Source organism: Vanacampus margaritifer, chromosome 3, assembly GCF_051991255.1.
Source record: "Vanacampus margaritifer isolate UIUO_Vmar chromosome 3, RoL_Vmar_1.0, whole genome shotgun sequence".
NCBI classification, from domain to species: Eukaryota; Metazoa; Chordata; class Actinopteri; order Syngnathiformes; family Syngnathidae; genus Vanacampus; species Vanacampus margaritifer.
In genome coordinates, this window is record NC_135434.1 from 3,420,871 (window position 1) to 3,445,388 (window position 24,518).

The window sequence follows — 24,518 nt, forward strand, 5'->3', positions numbered from 1 at the left end:
GAGAGGCCGCTTGTTGACTTGAGCCCTCAGCAGCTTTCAAGCTAGCTAGCGGAGCAAGCTCACGCAGTTAGCACTGCAGTGCAACAAGTGGATAAGTTATCCCGATAAACCCAATGGACCACTGCGACACCGCTCGCACGGTCGTAGCCGCGATATAGTGGGCGAACCGGGGTATCGTTTCTGTCATTTATGCTACGGGAGCGCTGGTTAACTTTAAAGTTATGTTGACGAGATAAGACCAACGGGATAAAGTTGCTCGTCAGGGGGTGGGTTGGGTGGGGGGAAGCGATATGGGGAACTGGTACTGTTGGGCTTCCCAAAAGCGGCCAGTTTAGAAGCAACGCGGTGAGGATGGAGTAAAGCGGGAACTCTTTGGAGCGTATTCGCTGGAGGATTTATTATTTTTAAATTACATTTCCAAAGAAAAGTGTGAGCTGTCAAAGTCGTCCGGACTGCTGGTGGCCTACGGGGAGCTAGCAGCGAGCTAGCCGGCTAGCCGCACCGCTGGCTGCTCATCTCGCCAAGTAAGTGTTTGACTTCCCGTCACATATCACCTTCAGCTCCACTATTTAAACACCGTATTACCCATATAAGCTGATAAACTTGTCACCGGAGATGCAAAAGGTTATTTTGCTGTGACGTCACTAGGTTACCTGCTCTGACTTAATTTGTCTTTTTTTTCTGGCATTTCACCAAATCACACACACTGGGTCATCTTGTCATGAAGCTAGGCGACAGAGTGGAGAAGTGCTGAGCGCACCTGCCTCACAGTTGGCAGGTTTTGGGTTCGAATCCTGCTTCCTCCAACAGCACAAAACATGTATACAGAGGACCCCCGACTCTAATTGCAAAAGTAGGTGCGGATTAGAATTCAGTTACTTTTTAAAATGTAACAGAATTTACAAACATGTAACAATTGTCTTGGTATGCGTGCATTCACGCTCAAATGGTTGCAGAATGAATTTCCTTTCTCCCAAGTTTAGTCTGGCTGCCAGCATTGATTCCAAGTGGGTACGACATCCTTGACTGCAAAAAAATCGGATAGCCTTTATTTATTGTTGAGAAACTGGTAGTCCGTGCATTTGGATAATTCAAATAAAAGGTATCCAAACGATGTATCGACTTTTAAAAATCATTCTCGATTAATTTGATAATCAATTAGTTGTCCATCTAATCAATCGTTGCATCTTAGCAATTGGCAAACAGCGACCAGTCCTGCAAAGTCAGCGGGGATAGACCACCTTAGCCCGCCAGCCTAATGAGGGCAAACAATATTAAAAATGTATGCATGGATGGATATTATGAAGTTATTTTAAGCAAGAAAGCAAGAAAAGATTGTTCATGTGCCCTTTTTTGTTGGAAGGCTGAAATGACGCAACTTAATGTTTTTCTTTTTTCTTTTTTCTTTTTTGCTGAAGTCGACAAAATGGATTTCCTGTGAGTAAACGATTGCGCTGGTTGCTAAACGCGTGGCTTGGCAGACTGTTTGCAGAGTGTAAAACGCCGTGAATGCCCACTTGGTAAACTATGAATTTGCATGAATTTATAGGTCAGACTCTTGCAGTGTTTCCCGACCTTTAGTGAGCGAAGGCATATGAAAAAGTTCGCAGTTCAATTATTTGAGCCAAGTATATGTGTCGTAATGGTTGCAATGCAGTGTTTTTCACAGTTAAAATTTTACGAGCGAATTTGGCCGGCAGCATAACATTACAATTAAATAATGGCTTGTTGTTACTGTTTTGTTTTCCGTAAACGCTATATGACCCCTTCTTGTTTTTGTTTTTTCAACCCTGATGTAATTACTACGAATTGCGCAATGGTTACCCAAAGGGAAAATAGCCCAGTTCTGAAAAACGATCATCCACTCAAATATATTCTCCCTTTTTGAGGTGGGGAGGGGAGAGAGGCAAGATTACATAAAGTATACTTTTTTTATTGACTTTGTGCACTAGTTTTCCTTGAACTATTTAAAAAAATAATAATAATTCTCTTCTATTTTTTTGAAAGAAGAAGGAAAAAAAGTGAACATGTGACTGATGAGTGTTTCTAGTTGTCAGGTGTTGCCTTTTTTCATTTCTTAAATATTAGATTGTGCTTGTTTTCGTCTCACCTGTGAAAACTGCATTTGCTGTTAACTCTTTGACTGCCAAAGACGTTAAATAACATTTAGTAAAATCCTATGGAGGACTGCCAAAGACGTTAAAATACGTTTTTTGAAATTAACCATTTTTTATTGTTGATTACTGAAAAACGGAATAAGGTAGAAACAAACTTTTTTTTCCTGATGAAAGATGAGAGTCCAATCTTTCATTTGGTAGTATGTGTGTTTCCATAGTCCAAACACATAATTTTCTGTGGACCTTGAAAGATCAGTCAAAAATGCTTAAATCGGCTGGCACCCATGGCATCCCTTTTCTGAAAACGTCTGGCAGTCAAAGAGTTAAGCAAACGTGACGACCAGAGAAGCTGTCTATGGGAGAAAAGGCAACCATTTTTAAGCTGAGCGAAAGGGAAAAATCGATCAGAGCTATTATTAACGCTGTTTTATTGATAGGTGTCCATTTTTTTTTTCAATTCCATTTTCCTAATCTTTGTTTGTAACTGACTGAAGGTGGCGCGTTGCCATGGACTCTAGGCCGGACGCGTGCCAAGCGGTGCTCCACCGCAACGGAAGCGCCCATCGGGAGTGTGCGGACACGAACCCGGCCGCCGGCACCGCCGCCACCGTTCTGAGGCTTCAGTTGTATCACAGCATCCAGGGAGAGTCCAACTGCAAATTCCTGGCCTACCCGGCCGGCGATTACGTGGCGGAGGAGCTCTGCATCGCCGCCGCCAAAGCATGCAGTGAGTACTGGTCAACGTTTTGGATTGATTTAGTGACTGGACTAATATTGGAAGCGATCGATACATCTACATTTACAAGAAAGAAAAAAAATTAAACACAAGTATCTGTGCTTTGGCTGACAAAACAAAACAAATTTTTACTTAATTTCGGTCGGGTGGTCGGTAGGCTTTATTTGTTTAAATATGTATGTTTGATTTGTATAGCGTCTCAATAAGGTCCGTGCTTAACTCATTCACTGCCATTGACGGCTATAGACGTCAAAAAATCATTTCAACTATTTCTAGTAGTGTAACATTTTTCCCACTTTTGTTAACAAGAGTTTGAAACCCTAGAAAAAAATGATTGTACATTTAGAAAAAGTATAAAATTTGATTAATCGTGCGTTAACTAGTGAAGTAATGCGATTAATTACAATTATAAAATTTTAATCGCCTGACGTGATTTAAAAAAAGAGAGAGAAAATATTATTACAAATTAGGGGCGTCAGGCGATTAAAATTTTTCATCGTAATTAATCGCATGACTTCAGTAGTTAACTCACAATTAATCACACATTTTATATCTGTTTTAAATGTACAATAAAAAAGTATATGTTTTCATACTCTTGTTAACAAAAATGGAAAAAAAATGTTAAACTAATAGAATAGTTCAAATTAATTTTTGACGTTTATAGCCGTCAATGGCAGTTTGATTTATTTATTTTTTTTCTATTCACTTCAATCGATATTGTTTAATGATGGAACATCAACTCTTCTTAAATATCAAGGACACTACATGATAAAAACTTCACAAGCATTCAATTTTGCAAGGCGGTAGCTGGTTAAATGAATCAGTTTATCAATGAAAGTATCACGCGTTATAATCACTTACACTGAATCAATCACTTGCAATCAGGCTGGAAAAGGAAAATCCATTCGATATTGATTATTCAGATTTTTAAATCTGATTTGTTTGGTAGAATTTTGTGAATTTGTTGCAATGTATGCTTAAGACTGTAAATCAAAGTGGTGAGTAAGTTGACAACACTAATTGAAGTAGATAAATAAACCGTCATTCATATGATTAATTTGTGGTTCATTTGCCTTTATTTTTAACATAAGATTAACCTATGACCAAAATATTTATATACCTATATAGTTTTGCTTGTTTGTTAAAAAAAATGCACGGGAAGAGGACCTTGAGGAAGTCATCACATATTAAATCACAATTACATCATTTTGAAAGTCGTTTAAGCCTAATCTTCCACCCTTGTGGAGAGTTTGAGTACTTTTGCCATTTATGGGATCACTAAAATGGAGGATAAAGAGAAGCTCGGGTTCACCAGCATGTCGTTGGTATCGAATGTTGTAGGTTTGATGATAGAGCAAACACTGTTGACATTCACCACCAAATTTATAGGCCTCGAGCTCATTTGTGTTGGCACCAAAAACATTTTATTACACGTAGCCCTCGGAAGAAATGCTGTGTAGTTGCCACAGAAAAGTTCCCACCGAGCAGTTCAGTCCTCAAATGAACTGTCCGGATTGATAAAATCCAGGAAATGTGTTCTGCGTAGACTGTGTGGCGTCAGCGGACAATATTGTTTTCATTTTGTGATGAGCTATAGCCAAACATTGGATTTTGTTACATTCAAGGTATTTGTTTTGATTTCTTTTTTTTTGCTATGTCTTGTTAGCAATATCTTTTCTGTCAATGACTCATTGGAGCTGCAGCCCCTCCTTCATTCTGCGTGTTTGCTTTTGTTTGTGCCTCCGCAGGTATCTCGCCTTTGTATTTCAATCTCTTCGGCCTGTTCAGGGAGCGAGATGGCTTATGGTTCTCTCCCAACCACATTTTCCATCTCGACGAATCCGCCTCCGAAGAAGTGTTTTTCAGAATAAGGTCGCGTACGACGATTGAGCTCGTTGACGCTCCAAACGCGCCGGGTAACGTAGCGTGTTGTGCGTCCGTCGCAGGTACTACTACCCTGGCTGGTACAGCGGTGGGGCGTCCCGGGCTTATCGCTACGGCGTCGCTAAGGGATCGGAAAGTCCCGTCCTGGATGATAACGTGATGTCATACCTGTTTCATCAGGTGAGTATGCTGCTTGTTCAGCGTTGAGCGGGGGTCGTAGGGTATCAGTTGTAAGTGCCTGGGACAAGGACACTCAAGGTTCAAGTGGCAGCTTGTGCGCCACGGGAAATAATTACAATTTCACATTTACTACAAATTTTAATATTTTTGCTTATTTTCTGACATGCTCTTCCGCTAAATGGCAGAAGTTACATAACCTATTTTGGGGGTTTTTCCCTGAGATGTTTTCCAATGTAAAATATTTCCATACACCATGTTCCAAATTAACTGATTTGGTCCCAAAAACGTATAAATAAGTGTCCCAAAGACGTATTTATACGTTTTTTTCATGTTTTTTTTATTTTTTATGCTGGATCGTACAGAAGGCTTTGATGCAGCCTCTCAACTGCAAAGAACGGTTGAAGAAATGGTAGTTATTACACAAATGGCCAGCAGGTGGCAGCAGAGCATAGGAAATGAACCAGGATCATGTTGAAAATAACCTCAATTACTCAGAATTCTAAGTCGATTTGTGAATAATGATGAAACTTAGCTGTATTGTAATGCTAATTGCCGCGAAACGGAAACAGATAGAAATATACATTTTTTTCCTGATGAAAGGAGAGACTTTAATCTTTCTTCTGATAGGTTTCATGTTTTTTATAGCAATAGAACACAATATTCTGTGAGCCTTGCAAAATCAGTCAAAATCTATTAAAACAGCCGGGAGTGAAGGGGGTTGCTTCAGTGAAAATGGGTGCGAGTGAATGAGTTAATAACAACTAGACAAAAGTGCAATTTCTACAGAAATTGCGTGGGAATGCTGAAAAGCTGAATGCTTGGATTTGAATGCATGAAGTAAATTGAAAGCTAAATTACTAAAGTACTAAAACCCAGGTACTGCGTGGTGGAAGACAATTGTGCTAACCACTGAGCTAACTTGGCTAATGGTGTAAAAAAAAAAAAATTATGTCATCTGATGCTGAAAGCTAACATGCATTGAATCATTTCAGTGGAATTCTAATCCATTTCCTGATATGATAATGGTCATTGATATATTTGCAATGTACAGTCGGAGGTGGGCTTTGAACCTGCGACCTAATCTACTGGTGGTGACTGTACAATGCACTTTATTTACAAGAATTCCGAGCACTTCACAAGTCTAAAAAATGTTTTCGCCGGAAAAGGTTTTTTTTTTTTTTAAATGGCCCAGCCACAACCCAGAATTAAATTTTATGGAAAATCTTTGGAGAGATGCCCCTGCAAACCTGCTGACCCTGAAACACAGACGCTTGTAAGAAAATCCATCAAACTAATTGTTTTAGGGGTTCACAGCATGTGCTCATGATTACATAATAAGATGTTCTATCCACTGCGCAGCCTCAGTTACTGGTAGGATAGCATTATTAATATGACAGCAAAAAATAAATGCTGGGACAAGTGGAGGAGCCTTGTTGGTTTTCTTTAGTGACGAATTGACAGATTCACAGTCGTCCTCGATGGTCAGCTCTGATTTTTATGACAAGTAATCATGTGGCGCAACATACCACTTGTGGTTCTGCTTTCAAAAAATGTATTCTTGACAACTGGTCAACACGAAATTGGGAAGCTTTTTTTTAACCGTTGTCTGATATAGACTGAGTGTGGGATGGAATTTCTCCTATTTAGAAAGCAAATACTTTTTTTTTTCTTTTCTTTTTTTTAATTGGAAGGTACGTATTCTTAATTGGACAGGAGAGAACAAATGTTGCGTTATTCACTAAGAAACAAAGGGAAACATTAAAATCCTGGATTCTCACCAACAACTCAAACTGACAAAACAAACAAAAATTAAAATATAAAAGATTATAAAGTGGTTGTTTAAGAAAAAATAGGCTACTTGGAAGTTTCCAGTATTTACACTTCCAATATCCTTATTTTTCTTCTAAACCAGTCACCATTCTTCCCAATATTCTTCATTGTCCTTAATGTTTTTTTTTATTTTTTATAAATACGAAACATTCCCGAGGACACCACCACCTGTTATGGGTGGCGGCAGCTGTTTGGCAGCAAAGATGACTTGTTTCTGTTGTCTTCATTTCTGTCTGGGAATATTGATAAGATTGCCGAACCCCTCTCTGATCCTTTTTAAGTGGAGGAACGATTTCATCAGCGGTTTGGTCAAGCTGTCCAACTCGCACGAGACCCAGGAGGAGTGCCTCGGCATGGCCGTGTTGGACATGACGCGAACCGCCAACGAGAAACAGATGCCGCTGCTGGACATCTACCGCACGACAAGGTAGCCACCTCGTCTGTGTTCTAACATCACCTGTTGAGAAAAAAAAAAAAACAGTCATGGAGATGTATTATTCCGTCGCTACATTCTTTAATCTGGCCTACCGAGTATTCACATGATCAAGGATATTTTTTGTATTTCTTCAAGTTTTATATTATATTTTTTAATTCATAATAGTTAATAATTAACTTCTTCTTTTTTTTTTCTTTTTTTTTTTACCTCAATTGCTTCACCTAACTAATGTGGCCCTTCCCGTCAAATTTGACAGACAATGCAGTCAAGCCATGCTGCATGTATGCAGTAGGCAGACTTCATATTTTTTATTAGAATAACATTAAAGCCTAGTCTTCATGTTTGCATCGACAAGATTAGTTGCTCACTATAGCAACTGTATGTGATGATAATTGTGCCTTAAAATAGCACCTTGCGGGAAGGTCAGGCTTGTTGTTACCATGGCGACCATGGGTTGCCTACTTTTTATGTCATTTGTAGATTAAATGAAAAAGAGTGAAAATATCTTAGTAATATAGTTAATGTTAACAGTAAAATAGGGATTTATAATATTCAATTGCATAATTTGTAATAATTAGATCATGATTACTGAGTTATACATTTAAAATAGTTTATTTTACTAATATTTTTGTATTTTATACAAAATTAAAATCGTTATTTAATTACAAAAAAAATTAAATTGTACTCATATTTTTGTATTTTGTGTACTGTAGTTTATTTTATTAATCAAATATGCATGCTTGTTTAATAATCTTATTCATGTTAATTGTATAACTAATTCACCAGTTATTTGATTTAGAAAGTGTAAATGTTTTCATTTTACTCTTATTTTTGTATTTTATTCAAAATTGTTTATTTTAGTAATGAAGTAATGTTTAAATTTGAAAATGTATCTTTTTTTATTATAATTAATTTGATTATAATTATTTAGTTAAACATGAACATTTTTCAACGTACTATTTACAATAAACACATTAACCAATATTTAACAAAATTAAAAATCCTTCATTTTATTTGTAATATTTAAATATTTTTCTATTATTACAATAAATCAATCCATTCATCCATTTTCCTACAATGAATCAATAACAACTTAATGAGATCAACAAATAAAAATAATAAAATTCTATTAAATTGGCCAAATGCAGGAGGGAGGGAAAACAGCTAAATTAATGCAACCCATATTGCAGGCTACTTACGTAAATGTTTAGCCTGCCAGATTAAAGAACAGCGCCATATTTTGTCCACCATGTTAATTCCCAGCCTGTGTTTTGCACGCAGCTACAAAACGTTCCTGCCCAAGGACATGCGCGTGCAGATCGAGGGTTGCAGCTTCCTGACGCGCAAGCGCATCCGCTTCCGCTTCAAGCGCTTCGTCCAGCAGTTCAGCCAGTTCCGTACCACCGCGCGCGACCTCAAGCTCAAGTATCTCATCAGCATGGAGTCGCTGGAGAAGGCCTTCTACACGGAGACCTTCCAGGTCCGCGAGGGGTCCAGTGGCCAACTCATCCTGCTGGTGGCCGCCGACACCGGCATCCAGTGGTGCCGGGAGAAACTGAAAGATTCCGACCAGGTTGGTGCACGTGGTGGACCCACTGGACCGTAAATATTAAATGTTGGAATCATTTTGTGCTTTGTAAGCTGCAAAGACAATATTCCCATACCGTATAATCGTCTGTCCCAATTGGAATGAATGGAAATGTCATCTGTTCCTACTTCCCTACCCTAACAAATCAGTCTGAGAAGCAATGAAGAAAAAATGCTCACGTTTGGCCCGATTGTCTTTTTGCCTTTATAAAAAATGACAATTGACTTGTTACTCAGCAGTCTCACATTCTTAAAAAGTCAAGTGTTTATAATCAACCCTAACCCTATAATCTATTTAGTCTGAGTAAACTGTTCCTTTTATTAAATTGCATAAAACATGACCCTCCTTTTTGTATGATCAAAATGAAATGTTCATTTCAAATCTTTTCAATTGCTTGGGTTTAATATTGTGTTGATCATATTAAAACGGTCCATTATGTATTTTTGAAAAGAAGCAGGAAAATATGTTTTAATCCATTATATAGAAAACATTTATATCTGGGGGGAAAAAAATATTGCATATTACAATACAGTATTTGTGGAAAATAAATAATAAACCATAAGCCCTAACTTTAAAGGCATTTTTTCTCCCAAATAATCTTTGTAATTTTCTGAATTTCGGGCCTTGCAGCTTCCACTTTTTCAAGGCTGAACATCTTTACCCACTGCCACACATCTATGATTTTATTATTTTTTGCCCATCACCTTTCCAGCGGGTATTTTTTTTTTTTTTACTTCTTTTGACTTCAATGTTGTTGGATCTCCCCCAGGAGCTGCAGACACTGTGTGACTTTCCGGAAGTTGTTGACATCAGCATCAAACAGGCCAACAAGGAGGCCACCTCTGAGAGCCGCCTGGTCAACATCAACAAGCAGGATGGCAAGAACCTGGTAATTTCAGCATGGCACTGAAAGGCAAAACGTGGATTTATAATGCGACATATAATTTAAAATTGACGTTAATTGCTATCTACCCATTTAGGGTGAAATTACACAACAGAGTATTTTTTATTTTTTGTAATCTGCTTATTTCAGGGATGTGATTTTTCCGCTAATTCGCGGAATTCCGCTTTTTTTATCCCCCCCCCCAAAAAAAAATTCCGATTTTTATTTTATTTATTTATTTTTTTTATTTTTTATTTTTTTAGTAGTTCATTGTGTATGCACATGACTCCGACAGATAACATCTTCTGCTATAACAAAGACATTTGTGGTATGCTCTAATATGAGTTACTTTTCATTTGGTCATGATACAATTATTTGTTCATGAAATTTGAACTCTTCAACATTATTTATGTGTTAATTTAGTAATCACATGAGTTAGATATGATGATATTCTCAGTGATAGTTTTTAAAAGCAAAGGCAGTCCAATGTTTTTGAATGTGACTGATTTTGAGTTGACTAAAACTGCCATTTTATATGGGATAGTTCAATATACATTGAAAATTTATGCTCTTGTTTTGTCTATTTCTTTGTCATGTGAGTGCATTGAAAGTACTTAAAAACACGGAAAACCCATGAGCTCCGGGGGGCTTTGCTGGGACCTAGCTGGGTGCCAGCGGCCCCCAGACCCCCGGCTAAATTTTCAGATAATTTCACTTTGGTCAAATCACATCCCTGTTATTTCTGAAAATGTGTCTGTGAGCGAAGCCGTTCAGATTTTGGTCCTAATTTAACAGATTTTCTCCCCTCAAGGCCAAGATCCGCCATTTTCTTTTCTCACAAGCCGGACTATATAGAGCCCCTATTATTGCGAAGCGAGGAATTCAGCAGTTCTGCAGTGTTGTTGGATGCACTAATTAGTTTGGAAGAAAACTGTAGCTCCAAAAGAGGAGTTCAAAACATTTGACATTCTCCCATCCAAAGTGTTTTTTTTTAAATATATGACTTTTGCCTTTTCAGTGAACCTGAAACTGATGATTAAAAAAAAAAAAGAGAGCGAAATCCTGTATGTGCCTGGGATTTGCACCAAATGTAATAGCCTGTTACATCATTCCTCCATTTTGTGGAAATCTGATTAATAGGTTTTGTAAACATGCAATACGATAAACATTACTTACCGAAAATAGAGGAAAAAATAATATACAATGTGTATTTTGTTTAATATTTCCAATTGTCCATTTTTCCCAGGAGTTGGAGTTCCCCAGTCTATCTGAAGCGCTCTCCTTCGTGTCCCTGATCGACGGCCACTATCGGCTCACTGCGGACGCGCATCACTACCTTTGCAAAGAAGTAGCGCCCCCTAGGCTGGTGGAGGCCATCGCCTGCCACTGCCATGGCCCGGTCTCGTAAGTGATTAGAAAACAGGCTTTTTATTTAAAGCTAGTTTTTTTTTACTTTATCATTTGAAGCTACTTGTGATCTCTGATGACGGAGTGCGACTTTCCTCGTAGGATGGAGTTCGCCATCAACCGACTTCAGAGATCGTCAAACAAGCGTGGCTTGTACATTTTAAGATGCAGTCCCAAGGACTTCAACAAGTACTTTCTGACGTTCCCCATTGAGGTATGCAAAGAACAGAGGGAAATTGTATTCATATCGGAATTGGCAAACTAGTTTTATATGCTGAACACATTAAGCACGCATTCTGGACCTAAAAGAACAGCGATTGGCCTGGCAAAGGCTGATGTTTATCAGTGGTGGCACAGAGAACTGCGAAAAAATGTGACACTTATCTCTGCAAAACAATCTCGGTTCTGGCATATCTGGCATAACTCGTGTCTATTCAGCATCTAGCCTTGAATATACCAATATACTACAAAAACTTAGTGATTCTGATTTGCTGCTTTTCCTTGTGCCTTCTCCCAGGTGTATGACTCAGTCGAGTACAAACACTGCCAGATCACCAGATCGGCCAGCGGCGAGTTCAATCTCAGCGGAACCAAGAGGAACTTCAGCAGCCTGAAGGATTTACTGGGCTGCTACCAAAAGGAAGCAGTGCGCTCCGATAGCTTCATTTTCCAGTTCAGCAAGTGCTGCGCTCCAAAATCTAAAGGTAGGCACTAAATTCAAACACTATATAAACACATCCTTTTATAAGCTATAGAAGACAATTAACTCATTCAAATCCCAAAAACGTATAAATAGGTGTTTTTTTTTATACTTTGTCCTTCACTCCCAAAAACGTATTTGTTTTTTATGCTAGAGGATACAGAAGGCTTTGATACAGCTTCTGACATGAAGCAATCATAGTTATTACAAAAAAACGGCCAGCAGGTGGCAGCAGAGTATAGGAGATCAGCCAGGGCCATGTGGCAAAAACTCTTTTTGCCAGTGTTTTCAACAGGTTTCTGAACAATGATTCAACTTACCTATATGCTATTGCTAATTGCTGCAAAACAGAAACAGATAAAAAAAATTATCTTTTTTTCTGATGAGAGAAGAGAGATTAACTCTTTGACTGCCAAAAACGTTAAATAACGTTTAGTAAAATCCTAGGGAGGAGTGCCAAAGACGTTAAAAGACGTTTGTTTCAAAACAGAGGTGAAACTAACCATTTTCTATTGTTGATTACTGAAAAACGGAATAAGGTAGAAACAAACTTTTTTTTTCTGATGAAAGATGAGAGTCCAATCTTTCATTTGGTACTATATGTGTTTCCATAGTCCAAACACATAATTTTCTGTGGACCTTGAAAGATCAGTCAAAATGCTTAAATCGGCTGGCACCCACGGCATCCCTTTTCTGAAAACGTCTGGCAGTCAAAGAGTTAATCTTTCTTTTGGTAGGTTCCATGTTTTTTATAGCAATAGAACAGAATACTCTGTGGACCTTGCAAAATCAGTCCAAATCCAGTAAAAGAGCCGGGAGCGAAGGGGGTTGCTTCAGGGAGAATGGCTGTGAGTGAATTGACCTTAAAATCGATCATGAAACACACGGAGCCAATGTAGTGATGTTAAAATGAATGTTGCAGGGTAGGGTGTTTTTTTTTTTTTTTGTAACTTTGCAACACAAAGCTAATGTAATCTCTTAACTATCAATCAGCATTATCTTTGGAAAGACAGAATTTTTGATACGTACTGGCTCTCATTTGACTGCAAAAGTGTACCTAATGAAGCATCCAGTGTACGTGAAATGTTCTTTTTAAGTTAAGTCGAAGCCATTAATGCGTGCGCCTGTGGAACAATACCCGTGCTTGTCAAAGAGGATGCTTTAAAAAGAAAAGTGTTCCAGCAGGGCTCTTGCCACTTTTCCACGGCATTGGCTCCATGCTAATTCCTTAAGGCTCGTCTTTCAAACACTTTGTCTAAAGCTCCTCGTATTGTAGCTGCTTGTCTTGTCTTGTCTTGTCTAAAAACAAGAAATCATGGAGGACAAGAACTCGTTGTCTTCAATCCAGACAGCGCATTTTTACATGGGAGAATTTTCTGTGGCGAATGTATTTTTCTCAGAGGGGGGGGTGGGGGTACTTTCAAGCGCCAACTGTAAAGATGAATGTAAAATCGATGATTTGTTGGGGAATGTGTACTGTATGATGTCACTTGCATAGTCTTGTGTTCAGTTCAAATGACAAAACAAATCTAGACCAGAAAATCCAACCAAGAACGAAGACCGCAAACCATGAACAGAATCTGTGAACAGAAGCTAGTGACCAAAAACCAGATACCATAAACCATGACCAGAAAGAAACCTTGACAAGACAAAAGCTCTGAGCATAAGTACAACCAAAATGTAGTACCAAAAAAACATTACCAAAACAACCAAAAAACCAGACCAAAAATCAAACCCAAAGACAGTGGCCTAGAACCAGGGATTCAAAATATTAAATAACACCAAAAAACAAGAGACCAAAGTAGAGAAAAAAATAATGACCAGAACCATGACCAAAACATAAATGTGGAAGAAAAATATATGACCAGAAACTCCCTAAATTATGACCAAAATTGATGTCCAAATTTAATGCGGAACACAGCTATCTTGCTTTGTATATTTTTAATTTAAAAAGCTTAAATAAAGTCTGCGTCTCTAAACAACCAACAATATGACTAAAAAAAGAAAGATCATGATAAACACAATCCCCCAAAAATCATGTAAAAAAAAAAAAAAACTAATCTGATAGTTTTTTTCTATTAGTAATAGACCAAAACTATTAACAAAACAGCAAATATGCATAGACGAATATTGAAGATATTGTAGAACTAGTTACTTTTTTCTTTAGATTTTGAAAATGTGTGTACCATCCAAACAAATACAATATAACAATAAAACCATTTTAAAATTCGCTATAAATATGGGAGTTCGTAAGATGTAATCTCAAATCAACATTTTTCAGGAAATGATTTAGCATTATTTGAATTGAACCCAGGTTCATAAAAAAAAAAAAAACATGTCTGTTGGTCTCAGTCACTTTAATTTGTTGTTCATGCAGGGCATTTGTCAATTTGTTCCCTCACAGCCAGAAAGACGTTTTAGATACGAATGTTTTTTTTTCTTTCTTTTTAAATTAGAAAAGTCCTGTCTGCTGGTATGCCGGAGAAACAAGGCGTCCGACATTCCTCCCTCACCGTCACTGCATCGGCCCAATGTCAGCCAGATGGTCTTTCACACCATCAAGAAGGAAGATCTGGAGTTTGTACGTTTTTTTTTTTTTTCTTTTTTAATTCACTTTGAGCCCTTTATTATTTTTGCTTACGACACCTGCATTCCCTGCGACCTTCGTCAGATGGAGAGCCTCGGCCAAGGGACGTTTACTAAAATATTTAAAGGTGTGCGCAAGGAGCTTGGAGACTACGGACTCGTGCATCAAACCGAAGTGGTCATGAAAGTCCTGGACCAGGCCCACAGGAACTACTCTGAGGTAGGGCTTGGCCAAATGGCTTTCAAATAACATCTCACATTTCCCCCCAAATATCCCATTTCAGATTGAAATTGTTTTTTTTTTTTTACACCTTCATTTTTTTATGTCATTGGAAAGCTTGAAAATTATAAATAAAATATTAGGAAAAAAGAGACAAATGAGACACATAATGAAACGTGCCAATTAGAGCACGGCAAGCTGTGTTGTCAAATGGGATTTGTTGATGAAATATGCCAACGGTTTAAAATGCTTGTTCTCCTTTAAAGAGCTGAAATTGAACACCATTGCTTTTAAAAAATATATATATTTTTTTAATAAATGGAAAATCAAACAGAGAAAGGAAAAAAAATGACATTATTTAAAACTTGAATATAATTGATGTCATCCTAAAAATGTATATTTATTGTGCTGCCACTTGCACAATTGCTCACAGTGCCGAGAGGCTCATCTTGCGACTGTCACATGACCAAACCCAGACAACAGGTGAGCCGTGACAGTCGTTACCTTAGCCCTTAGGCCAGAGGTGGGCAATCTCGGTCCTCGAGGGCCGGAGTCCTGCAGGTTTTGGAGGTTTCTCACTTCCAACACAAGCTGATTCCAATCAACAGGATCGTTATCAGGCTTATGCAGAGCTTGCTGATGAGCTGATCATATATCAGCTGTGTTGGAGAAGGCCAACATGCAAAACCTGCAGGACTCTGGCCCTCGATGCCCACCTCTGCCTTAGGCCATAGGTGTCATACTCCGGTCCTGGAGGGCCGCAGTCCTGCAGGTTTCGGATGTTTCCCTTCTCCAACACGGCTGAAATTTGATTCTTAGGCACATTTTTAGTCAACGGCAAGTGGTAAAATTGCAGCACCTCAAGCTTTTTAAATAGATCAATATTGAACTGTGTTTATATCTAATTTGGCCATTTTGGCCAATTGAAACCTACAAAAACGACATTTTGCTTTAAAATTCCTTGTTATTGACTGAATTGAATCATACAATTTGGGTCAAATGGCTTTCAATCTAGATCTAATCCTTTTTTTTTTAACCAATGTATTAGTTTTTGGAGGCATTTCATGTAGTATTCTCTCTTTTTCCGAAAGGCACAGTAATGGTTTTCTGCGTTCCAATGAAGCTAGTGAATAAGGCAGTTTATGGTTTTTAAATAGTGGAGGTACGAGAGACCCGCTGCTGACCATGGAGAATTACATTTTAATTTAAGAAGTGTAAGCTCTGTCTGTTGGCTGTAGAAAGACTTTTTGTGTTAAAAAAAAAAACATTTGGACTATTTCTTTTCTTCCCCCCCTGAGAGTTTGAACATTTTCATCAATGGTTGGTAGATTCTGTACACACAGAATGGCAGGACAAGCTCTCTTTAATCTCGTTTTGGGGGATGGGGGAAGCTCTTGATTTCCGCTCATGTGGTGGTTAAAGGAAGTGCGGATTAGTTCCACTTGTGTCCCTTTTTGTCGTCGTCACGGACGTCTTACGTGTTTTGTTTTGGTTTCCTATTTGCTCTCCCGGCAGTCTTTCTTTGAAGCGGCCAGCATGATGAGCCAGCTGTCCCACAAGCACTTGGTTCTCAACTACGGCGTGTGCGTGTGTGGCGAGGAAAGTAAGTCAACGCCGCACACACGCTCACTTGTAAGATACTACAAACCTTTTTCTCATCCAGAGAAAAGTCTGGAGCCCGTATTTTTTCAAAAGTGTTAAGGTGCCGTTATGTGAGTTAAACTGAGAGGCCGATGGGGGTAACTGATATTGCCTCTCTTCAGACATCATGGTGCAGGAGTATGTGAAGTTTGGCTCCTTGGACACCTACTTGAAGAAGAAGAAGAACTCGCTGAACATCCTGTGGAAGCTGGAGGTGGCCAAACAGCTAGCCTGGGCCATGAACTTCCTGGTATGTAGTCGGTAGTTCGAAGGTTGAATCCATCTGAAAAAATAAGCAATCAGTAAAATTGTTCGTATGACCAAAAACTAGTTACAGGCGAGCACCGATACCAGGTATCGATATTGGGCCGATACTTTGCCTTATTTCAAGGTATCGGTGCACACAATGGTGGGCGATATATCTTTCGACTGCCCTCTTGTGGCCGTTTTCGGGTCAAGAGCTAGAAATGAGAAGAATAGAAAATTATTATTTTGATACAATATTAAGGAAAAATCTTTAAAACTAATTTTATATATTAACTCATTCACTCTGAGCCATTTTCACTGGAGTAACCCCCTTCGCTCCCGGCTGTTTTACTGGATTTTGACAGATTTTGCAAATACCCACAGAATATTGTGTTTTATTGCTATAAAAACTTACCAAAAGAAAGATTAGAGTCTCTTCTTTCATTAGAAAAAAAGTATACTTCTGTTTGTTGTGCGGCAATTAGCATTAGAATGTAGCTAAGCTAAGAATATCGCTTTCATCATTATTCACAAATCTGTTTTTGCAACATGGCCCTGGTTGTTCTCTTATACTCTGCTGCCACCTGCTGGGCGTTTTTGTAATAAATACCATTGCTTCAACCGTTCTCTTCAGTTCAGAGGCTGCATCAAAGCCTTCTGTATGCTCTGGCATAAAAAAAAAACATAAAAACACATAAATACATCTTTGGGAGCAAATGAGTTAAAAGTACTAGTGGTTTCAGTACTTGGTATTGGTATCGATGACTACTCAAGAGTTGAGTACTCGTAATAGTATCAGTCTGAATAAAAGTGTTATCGAAGCCAAGACTTACAACCAAAACATACTACAAAAAGTGTAAACCGAAAATGAAAATGAAAACCAAGTTGCCAAAACATCTCTTATGTTTAAGCTCATGAAACTGGCGTACCTAATAAAGTGTCCAGCTTTGTAGATGCTGCTCAATACGTCACTAAAAGCTTCGTTATCCGTCCAATCAAAATGGCTCATCACCGTTTTTTTCTGCCCGATGTGCAGGAAGAGAAGCGCCTGGTGCACGGAAACGTGTGCGCCAAAAACGTGCTGCTGATCCGAGAGGAAGACCGCCGGGCCGGGAACCCGCCCTTCATCAAGCTGAGCGACCCCGGCATCAGCATCACTGTCCTCCCTAAAGACAGTGAGTATGCAGCTACATTTACATTCTTTTCTAATGTCTTACAGTACAGTCCTTTTTCTTTTTTTTTTTTTACAAACATGATATGAAAAATGAGTGGTGGTTTCTGGGGGGCAGGATCAGAATCATGACATTTCAATTCATTTTACTAGAGAAAATCCATTTATTGAACGTGGCTTGGTCATGAAATGAATTCAACTCCTTAGTCAAGGCACCGTTATAAAAACTAAAACAGCAGTTGTCTTCAACAACTGATGGCTGTGTGTGTGTGTGTGTGTACGATACGATACGATATACTTTTATTTTCCCCGTGGGGAACTTTTTCCTGGACTCCGTCCAGCTGCAGTTTACAGTAAGGAAAAAACAACAGAATAGAAAGAGATAAAATCAAAATTAAATAAGAAGTGCAGCAGTAGTTTACAGTAAGAAAAACAACAGAATAGAGAGATAATTAAAATAAATAAATAATACACACACTCCTATATATATATATATATATATTGCACCACTTAGTTAATGTCGGTTATTAAGTAATTTGATGGATGTCGGCAGGAATGAGTTCTTGTAGCGGTTCAGCCTGGTTCTGGGGGCCCTGAATCTCCTGCCGGAAGGCAGCGGCTGGGACTCATGATGCAATGTATTTTTGCTTGTGGCCAGTTCTGATTGAGAGGATCCCGTGGGTGCCCCCCGAGTGCATCGACGACCCCGCCAGCCTGAGCCTGGCGGCGGACAAGTGGAGCTTTGGCGTCACTCTCTGGGAACTCTGTAGCGGCGGAGAAAGGCCGCTAGCGGCGCTGGATGACTCTAAGGTGACTGTTGAAGGAATTGCGTAAAAACAATATAAATCAGGACCAAAGAAAATCTGACCTTGACACGTGACCAAGGTCACAAAAGTACTTGACCAAAGACACATGGTCACACATACATCAACTGAAATCCTTGTATGTACTGTACCCTTAAACCGTGACCAAAGAACAAAGAACCACGACCAAAATCAATTAGCAAAAAAAAACATTTTCCCCACTACTCCAGAAATGCCTGTTCTACGAGGACCAGCACCAGCTTCCCGCGCCCAAATGGACCGAGCTGGCCAATCTGATTGGCAACTGCACGGACTACGAGCCCACGTTCCGGCCGTCGTTTCGCGCCGTCATCCGTGACCTGAACAGCCTCTTCACGCCAGGTTGGTCGATGTGCTCAAGCTGTTCTCGTTCCTGTCAGGGATAAACACATTTGTTGTCGTGTCCAACAGACTACGAGCTGATCGTAGACAGCGACATCCTTCCCAACCGGACGGCGGCGGCTTCCGGCTGGACTTCGGGAGGCTTCGAAAGTCAGGAGCCGGCCCAGTTTGAAGAGAGACACCTTATATTTTTACAGCAGCTAGGAAAGGTAGGGCTCAGCCATGTTGAAGGTTTTTTTTTTTAACAAAAATCATGAATTAAAAAAATAAATAAATAAATTACCAAAAATCATGACTAAAACAATTCACAAATTGACGGCTATAGACGTAAAAAATTCATTTAAACTATTTCTAGTAGTTTAACATTTTTTCCACTTTTGTTAACAAGAGTATGAAAACATTTACAGTTAACTATTGAAGTCATGCGATTAATTACAATTAAAAACATTTAACCGCCTGACGCGTTAAAAAAAAAAAAAAAAAAAAAGATTATTCAAAATTAGGGGCGTCAGGCGGTTAAAATTTGTAATCGTAATGAATTGCATGACTTTACTAGTTAAGTCACGATTAATCACAAATTTTATATCTGTTCTAAATGTACAATAAAAAAAATCTAGCTTTTCATACTCTTGTTAAGAAAAGTGGAAAAAATGTTAAACTAATAGAAATAAGTTCAAGTGAATTTTTGACGTCTAGCTGTCAATGGCAGTGAATGAAATACCGTGACCATTTTTATCTCTTGCCCCCCCCCCAAAAAATTAAAATGCAACAAAAAAAAATCTGACCAAAAATGTGTCTAAAAATTGGACTCGACTAAAACCATAACCAAATTCCATGACTATTTTTATGTTTGCACCAAAAAAACATTACTATTTTACCTCCTGACTAAAAATTACCAAAACCTGACTAGATTTCATGACTAAAAACATTTTAATGTCGTGACCAAGATCATGACCAAAAACAATGATCAAAAACATAACAAAAAATCTGACCAAACGAAAACATACTCAAAAACATGACCAAAGATAATCACTAAATAAAATACAATTACCCTCATGACCCAAAACTACAATGATCAAAATTAAAAACATGACTCAATACCATAACCATTTCCCACATCATTATAATTAAAAAGCATTATTAAAAGTCTAACCAAAACGATTAACACAATCACAAATCTGACCAACCTTACAAAAAAATCCATATCCAAAAATGCAGGAAAAAATCTTACCAAAATGAATGACTGAAAATCATGACACGAAAAACATGACCAAATAATATTTATTTGGTGAGCAAAAACTGCAATGAAAAATCATGTTTTACCCCATGTCCCAAAAAGTTTTATTATACCATTTCTAAAATTGACCAAAACTCTTAACTATGAACGTGACCTCATTACAAAAAATATTACTTCTTTCCACCACAACCAAAACAATACAATCTAAATCCATGTCCACCCAAAAAAAAATGATGACCATCCATCTATTTTATTAAAAAAAAAATTAAATCTTGACCATTGTTTATCTTTTCGTTTCAGGGCAACTTTGGCAGCGTGGAAATGTGCCGCTACGACCCTCTGCAGGACAACACGGGCGACGTGGTGGCCGTGAAGAAGCTGCAGCACAGCACAGCGGAGCACATCCGCGACTTTGAGCGTGAGATCGACATCCTCAAGTCTCTGCAGCACGAGAACATCGTCAAGTACAAAGGTGTCTGCTACAGTGCAGGTATGTATGGCCAAAAGACTGTGACCAAAAATCATGAGCAAAAACTTAATGTAGACTATACACCCAAACAATCACAACCAAATTATACAAGCAAAAATCTAACAAAAAACTTCAATTACAAAAAAAATTCCACGTTCAAAACCCATTACCAAAAACGCAAAAAATAAATTGACAAAATACATGACCAAAAATCATGACTAAAATCATTGGCAAAAACTATGACCATTTTTATCTCATGACCAAAAAAATCTTACCAAAAACATGACCAAAAATCATGACTAAAAACACAACCAAAAGTCTTGACTGAAACCAAAGCCAAGTGCCATGACTATTATTTTTTTGACCAAAAAAAAAGACTAAAAACATGACATGAAAATTGTGACCATCTGAACCGAAACTTGGAACCAAAAATCAGGACCACAACCATAATTTATGACTAAAACGACACAATTATATCTTATAACTTTGTATATATACCCTTGACCAAGTCTCACTCCAAAAAGTCACATCCAAAAAAACATGACTCAAGATCACCAAAAATAATGACAAAAACATGTAAAAAAAAAAAAACATGACCAAAAACTATTACCAAAACTCACAACCAATTTTTATATCCATAAGTCATGGTCAAAATTTACAACTAAACAATCGTGACTAAAATATTCACAACCAAAACTCACAACCCAAAAATACATGACTAAAACTTAGGACAAAAGATATAAGGCGAAAAATGGATGACCAAAACTCACATCCAAAAAAAACATGACCAAAAATCTTGAGCTTAATTTAAGACCAAGGCTCACACAAAAAAGTGACCAAAAAATAATGACCAAAACTAACAATCAAAATTCACGACCAAAACAAATGACCATAAAAAACATGACCACATTTTGTGATCATCACGACTAAAAATCACAACCAAAAATCCAAAGCTCATTTGTATTTTTTCCTCAGGCCGGCGCAATCTGCGCCTCATCATGGAATACCTTCCCTTCGGAAGCCTGCGGGACTACCTCATGAAGAACAAGGAGAGGATCGACCACAAGAAGCTGATGCACTACACCTCCCAGATCTGCAAGGTCTGCTGCCACTTTGCCGCCACGTTCTTCTACAAAATTGCCTTCGCTCGTGAGCATCGTCCTAGTATCGCGTGCGTGCAGGGAATGGAGTACCTGTCCGGCAAGCGCTACATTCACCGCGACCTGGCCACGCGGAACATCCTGGTGGAAAGCGAGCAGCGGGTGAAGATCGGCGACTTCGGGCTGACCAAAGTCCTCCCTCAGGACAAGGAGTACTACATGGTCAAAGAGCCAGGAGAGAGCCCCATCTTTTGGTAACCCACCCCCCCCCCCCCGCCCGCCCACTCCCGACTTCCTCATTGCATCCTGACGCCAGCTCTCCTCCTCAGGTACGCACCCGAGTCGCTGACGGAGAGCAGGTTCTCCGTGGCGTCGGACGTGTGGAGCTTTGGAGTGGTGCTCTATGAACTCTTCACCCACAGCGAGAAAAACTGCAGCCCGCCGGCCGTAAGCCACCACACACACACTAATAGCTTTTTTTTCTTTTTTTTTTAAGTACACATACTGGACACACTAAAAAAATCGAATAAACTGGATGTAATCCACAAAATCTAATTTGCACAATCTAACTTGAGCCATGCATTATTGACTTAGCAGTTAGCATAGCAGTCTGTTGTCCTCCATTTTTTTGGGGTTTTACTCCCTTCAGATCTTCATGTCCATGATGGGCAACGACAAGCAGGGCCAGCTGATCGTCTACCACCTGATGGAGCTGCTAAAGTCGGGCAGCAGACTGCCACAGCCTGTCCACTGTCCCGCCGAGGTAAGTTTGTCATTTGTGACAACGGGACAACCTTACATCTAGGTGGCGTGGCTTCAAAAACGCAGAATCTCCTTTAATGGCTTCCACTCACTGGATTTTCTTCCTGTCATGACAAATATAGAGGAGCAAAACAGCCCAAATTCAAAATAAATAAATGACTAAATAAATAAATGATTAAAAATGAAAATAAAAACGGATATAGAAAAATTGTATTCAAAAATTTAATCCAAAAAATTATATATAAATGGAAACAAAAATACATATACATAAATAAATGCATTTGTATTTAATTTTAGAATGATATTTTTTAATATCAGTTTCTATTTTCATGTTTAGTCATTTTTTTATTTTGAAATTTGGCAGTTTTGGTCCATACTGCCAGGATGAAATGTTATTCAAATGAGGTGGTCCTAACTGGTCGAGTGAGCGGCTCGGCGAAGATGGAAGTCTCGCCGGCTTGCATGGAGAGCTCCAGCAATGGACGACTATCTTGTCCACTGTCACCACGACTTGTTGTCCAGCAACTCAAGTTGCAAGTTGTGACTAAATAAAGGACTAAAAGTGAAAACGAATGTAAAAAATATAATTTAAAAAAATGTCATTTATTTATTTTTTATTTTGGCAGTTTTGGTCTGCCATAGTCAAAAGTCTGGAAATCCTGTGAAATAAAAATGATCTAACAAAAATCAAAATCAAATTACAGATGTGCGTGTTAACGAATGAATTGACGTCACGTCCATGCAGATTTACGAGATCATGGAGGAGTGCTGGGACAACGACTCGAGCCAGCGTCCGTCTTTCAATGAGCTGACACTGCGCATCGACCTGCTCAGGGACGCCGAATGAACCCGCCCAACCCGTTATCACCCCAAGTGCCGCAGCTTGTCTTTTCAACTTGATGCTACCGTAAAGGGGGAGAGGAGGAGGAGGAGAATAAGAACTCGTCCAACCACATCTGGCTGAATGTTTTTATTTCTGTTGAAAGATATTCAGATGCATTGTAAACTGTGAGTAGACTTTTTGGGGGGGGTCACATTTCAAAATGGAGATTCTTACTTAGTGCGTGCGTGCGTGCGTGTTAGCCAAATAAACTGCTAGCAGGGCTAGCCGTCACCATCTTGTTTCAAACCCTGGGAAAAAAAGGACTATTTTCTATGTAAGTGTGTATATACACTAACAGTATATATTTGTGTACATATGTCTAGATTGTTTTGTTTTTTTCTTTCTAATTCTAATATGCTGGAGATTAAAGCCCCCGTATTGCTTCACATTGAAGTTTTTGGGTAAATAAGTGTCTTGAGTCAATATTTTTAGAATTATTATGAAAATAAAAACATGCCCTTCAGACAAATATCCCGAGGAGCTAACTCATCGTTTGTTTATGTAGTGCAGTGTGTTGGCGTTGCAGTGGCGCTTCTCTTTGTTGGAGAGACAAAGCAGACATGGCAGAACATAGGCAGGCAATTTCTTCGAGTCTTGAGTAAAGTTTAGATATTGGTAATTACTCTTAAGGTGGATATGCTCATTTGGCTAACGTTAGTTTGCTTTGCTAATGGCGCAAAGTGCTTACTACTAGCCTCGTGTTAGCTAGCCTACAGGTAAGTTCGAAATTAATATTATTGTCTTGTTGAAAATCAACATGTTGCTGTCTTGTTTGGAACTTGACGCTTTAAGTGGAAATGCTTTTTTTGGCTAACTTTAGTTTGCTTTGCTATGCTAATGGCTCGAAGTGCTCGCTAGCCTCGTGTTGGCTAGCCTACATTTCAGTCCAAAATTGGCACCATTCAATATCCAGGTGTTTTCTAAATTTGTTAACCTTCTTATTAATAATACTAGTTGTTTGAAAATCAACATGTGTTTGATCGTCCTCTACTACTAAATGAATATGAATTCATAGTTTATTTGTGAGACTGCACATGCCCCATTCTACATGATGTCATCAGCGGACTAGTAATAATAATCCTATTTGTATTAGGCCTGCACAAATAAGAATCAGCCACGTCGCTGGGCCTCCATTTAAAAGCAACGCAACTGTGAGTACTCTGTACTGTCATTTGGGTTTCCATGTACCTTGAGTGGACCAGTAATTGAGAAACAAGATGCAACTAAGCATATGCAGACGGGGCTTTTCATTAATCTC

At 38.7% G+C, this 24,518-nt stretch overlaps 1 protein-coding gene across 6 annotated transcripts; it reads left to right on the forward strand.

The window, feature by feature from the left end:
* On the forward strand, positions 1 to 23,729 carry jak2b (Janus kinase 2b). Of its 6 annotated transcripts, none has more exons than XM_077562280.1 (26): positions 1 to 524; positions 728 to 853; positions 1,419 to 1,437; positions 2,612 to 2,844; positions 4,602 to 4,725; positions 4,800 to 4,917; positions 7,029 to 7,174; positions 8,465 to 8,756; positions 9,541 to 9,660; positions 10,901 to 11,058; positions 11,164 to 11,275; positions 11,579 to 11,765; positions 14,218 to 14,342; positions 14,433 to 14,567; positions 16,083 to 16,170; positions 16,331 to 16,458; positions 17,491 to 17,629; positions 18,284 to 18,435; positions 18,659 to 18,809; positions 18,879 to 19,018; positions 20,347 to 20,536; positions 21,491 to 21,615; positions 21,697 to 21,869; positions 21,945 to 22,062; positions 22,265 to 22,378; positions 23,123 to 23,729. In XM_077562280.1, the coding sequence occupies exons 3-26, from the start codon at positions 1,427 to 1,429 to the stop codon at positions 23,222 to 23,224; spliced, it is 3,381 nt and encodes a 1,126-aa protein (XP_077418406.1). In that variant the 5' UTR covers positions 1 to 524; positions 728 to 853; positions 1,419 to 1,426; the 3' UTR covers positions 23,225 to 23,729. The 6 variants fall into 6 exon arrangements, with proteins under 6 accessions (XP_077418406.1, XP_077418407.1, XP_077418410.1 ...); XM_077562281.1 differs by having other exon boundaries at positions 732 to 853; XM_077562284.1 differs by lacking the exon at positions 1,419 to 1,437 and having other exon boundaries at positions 728 to 857.
* The last annotated feature ends 789 nt before the right edge of the window (positions 23,730 to 24,518 follow it).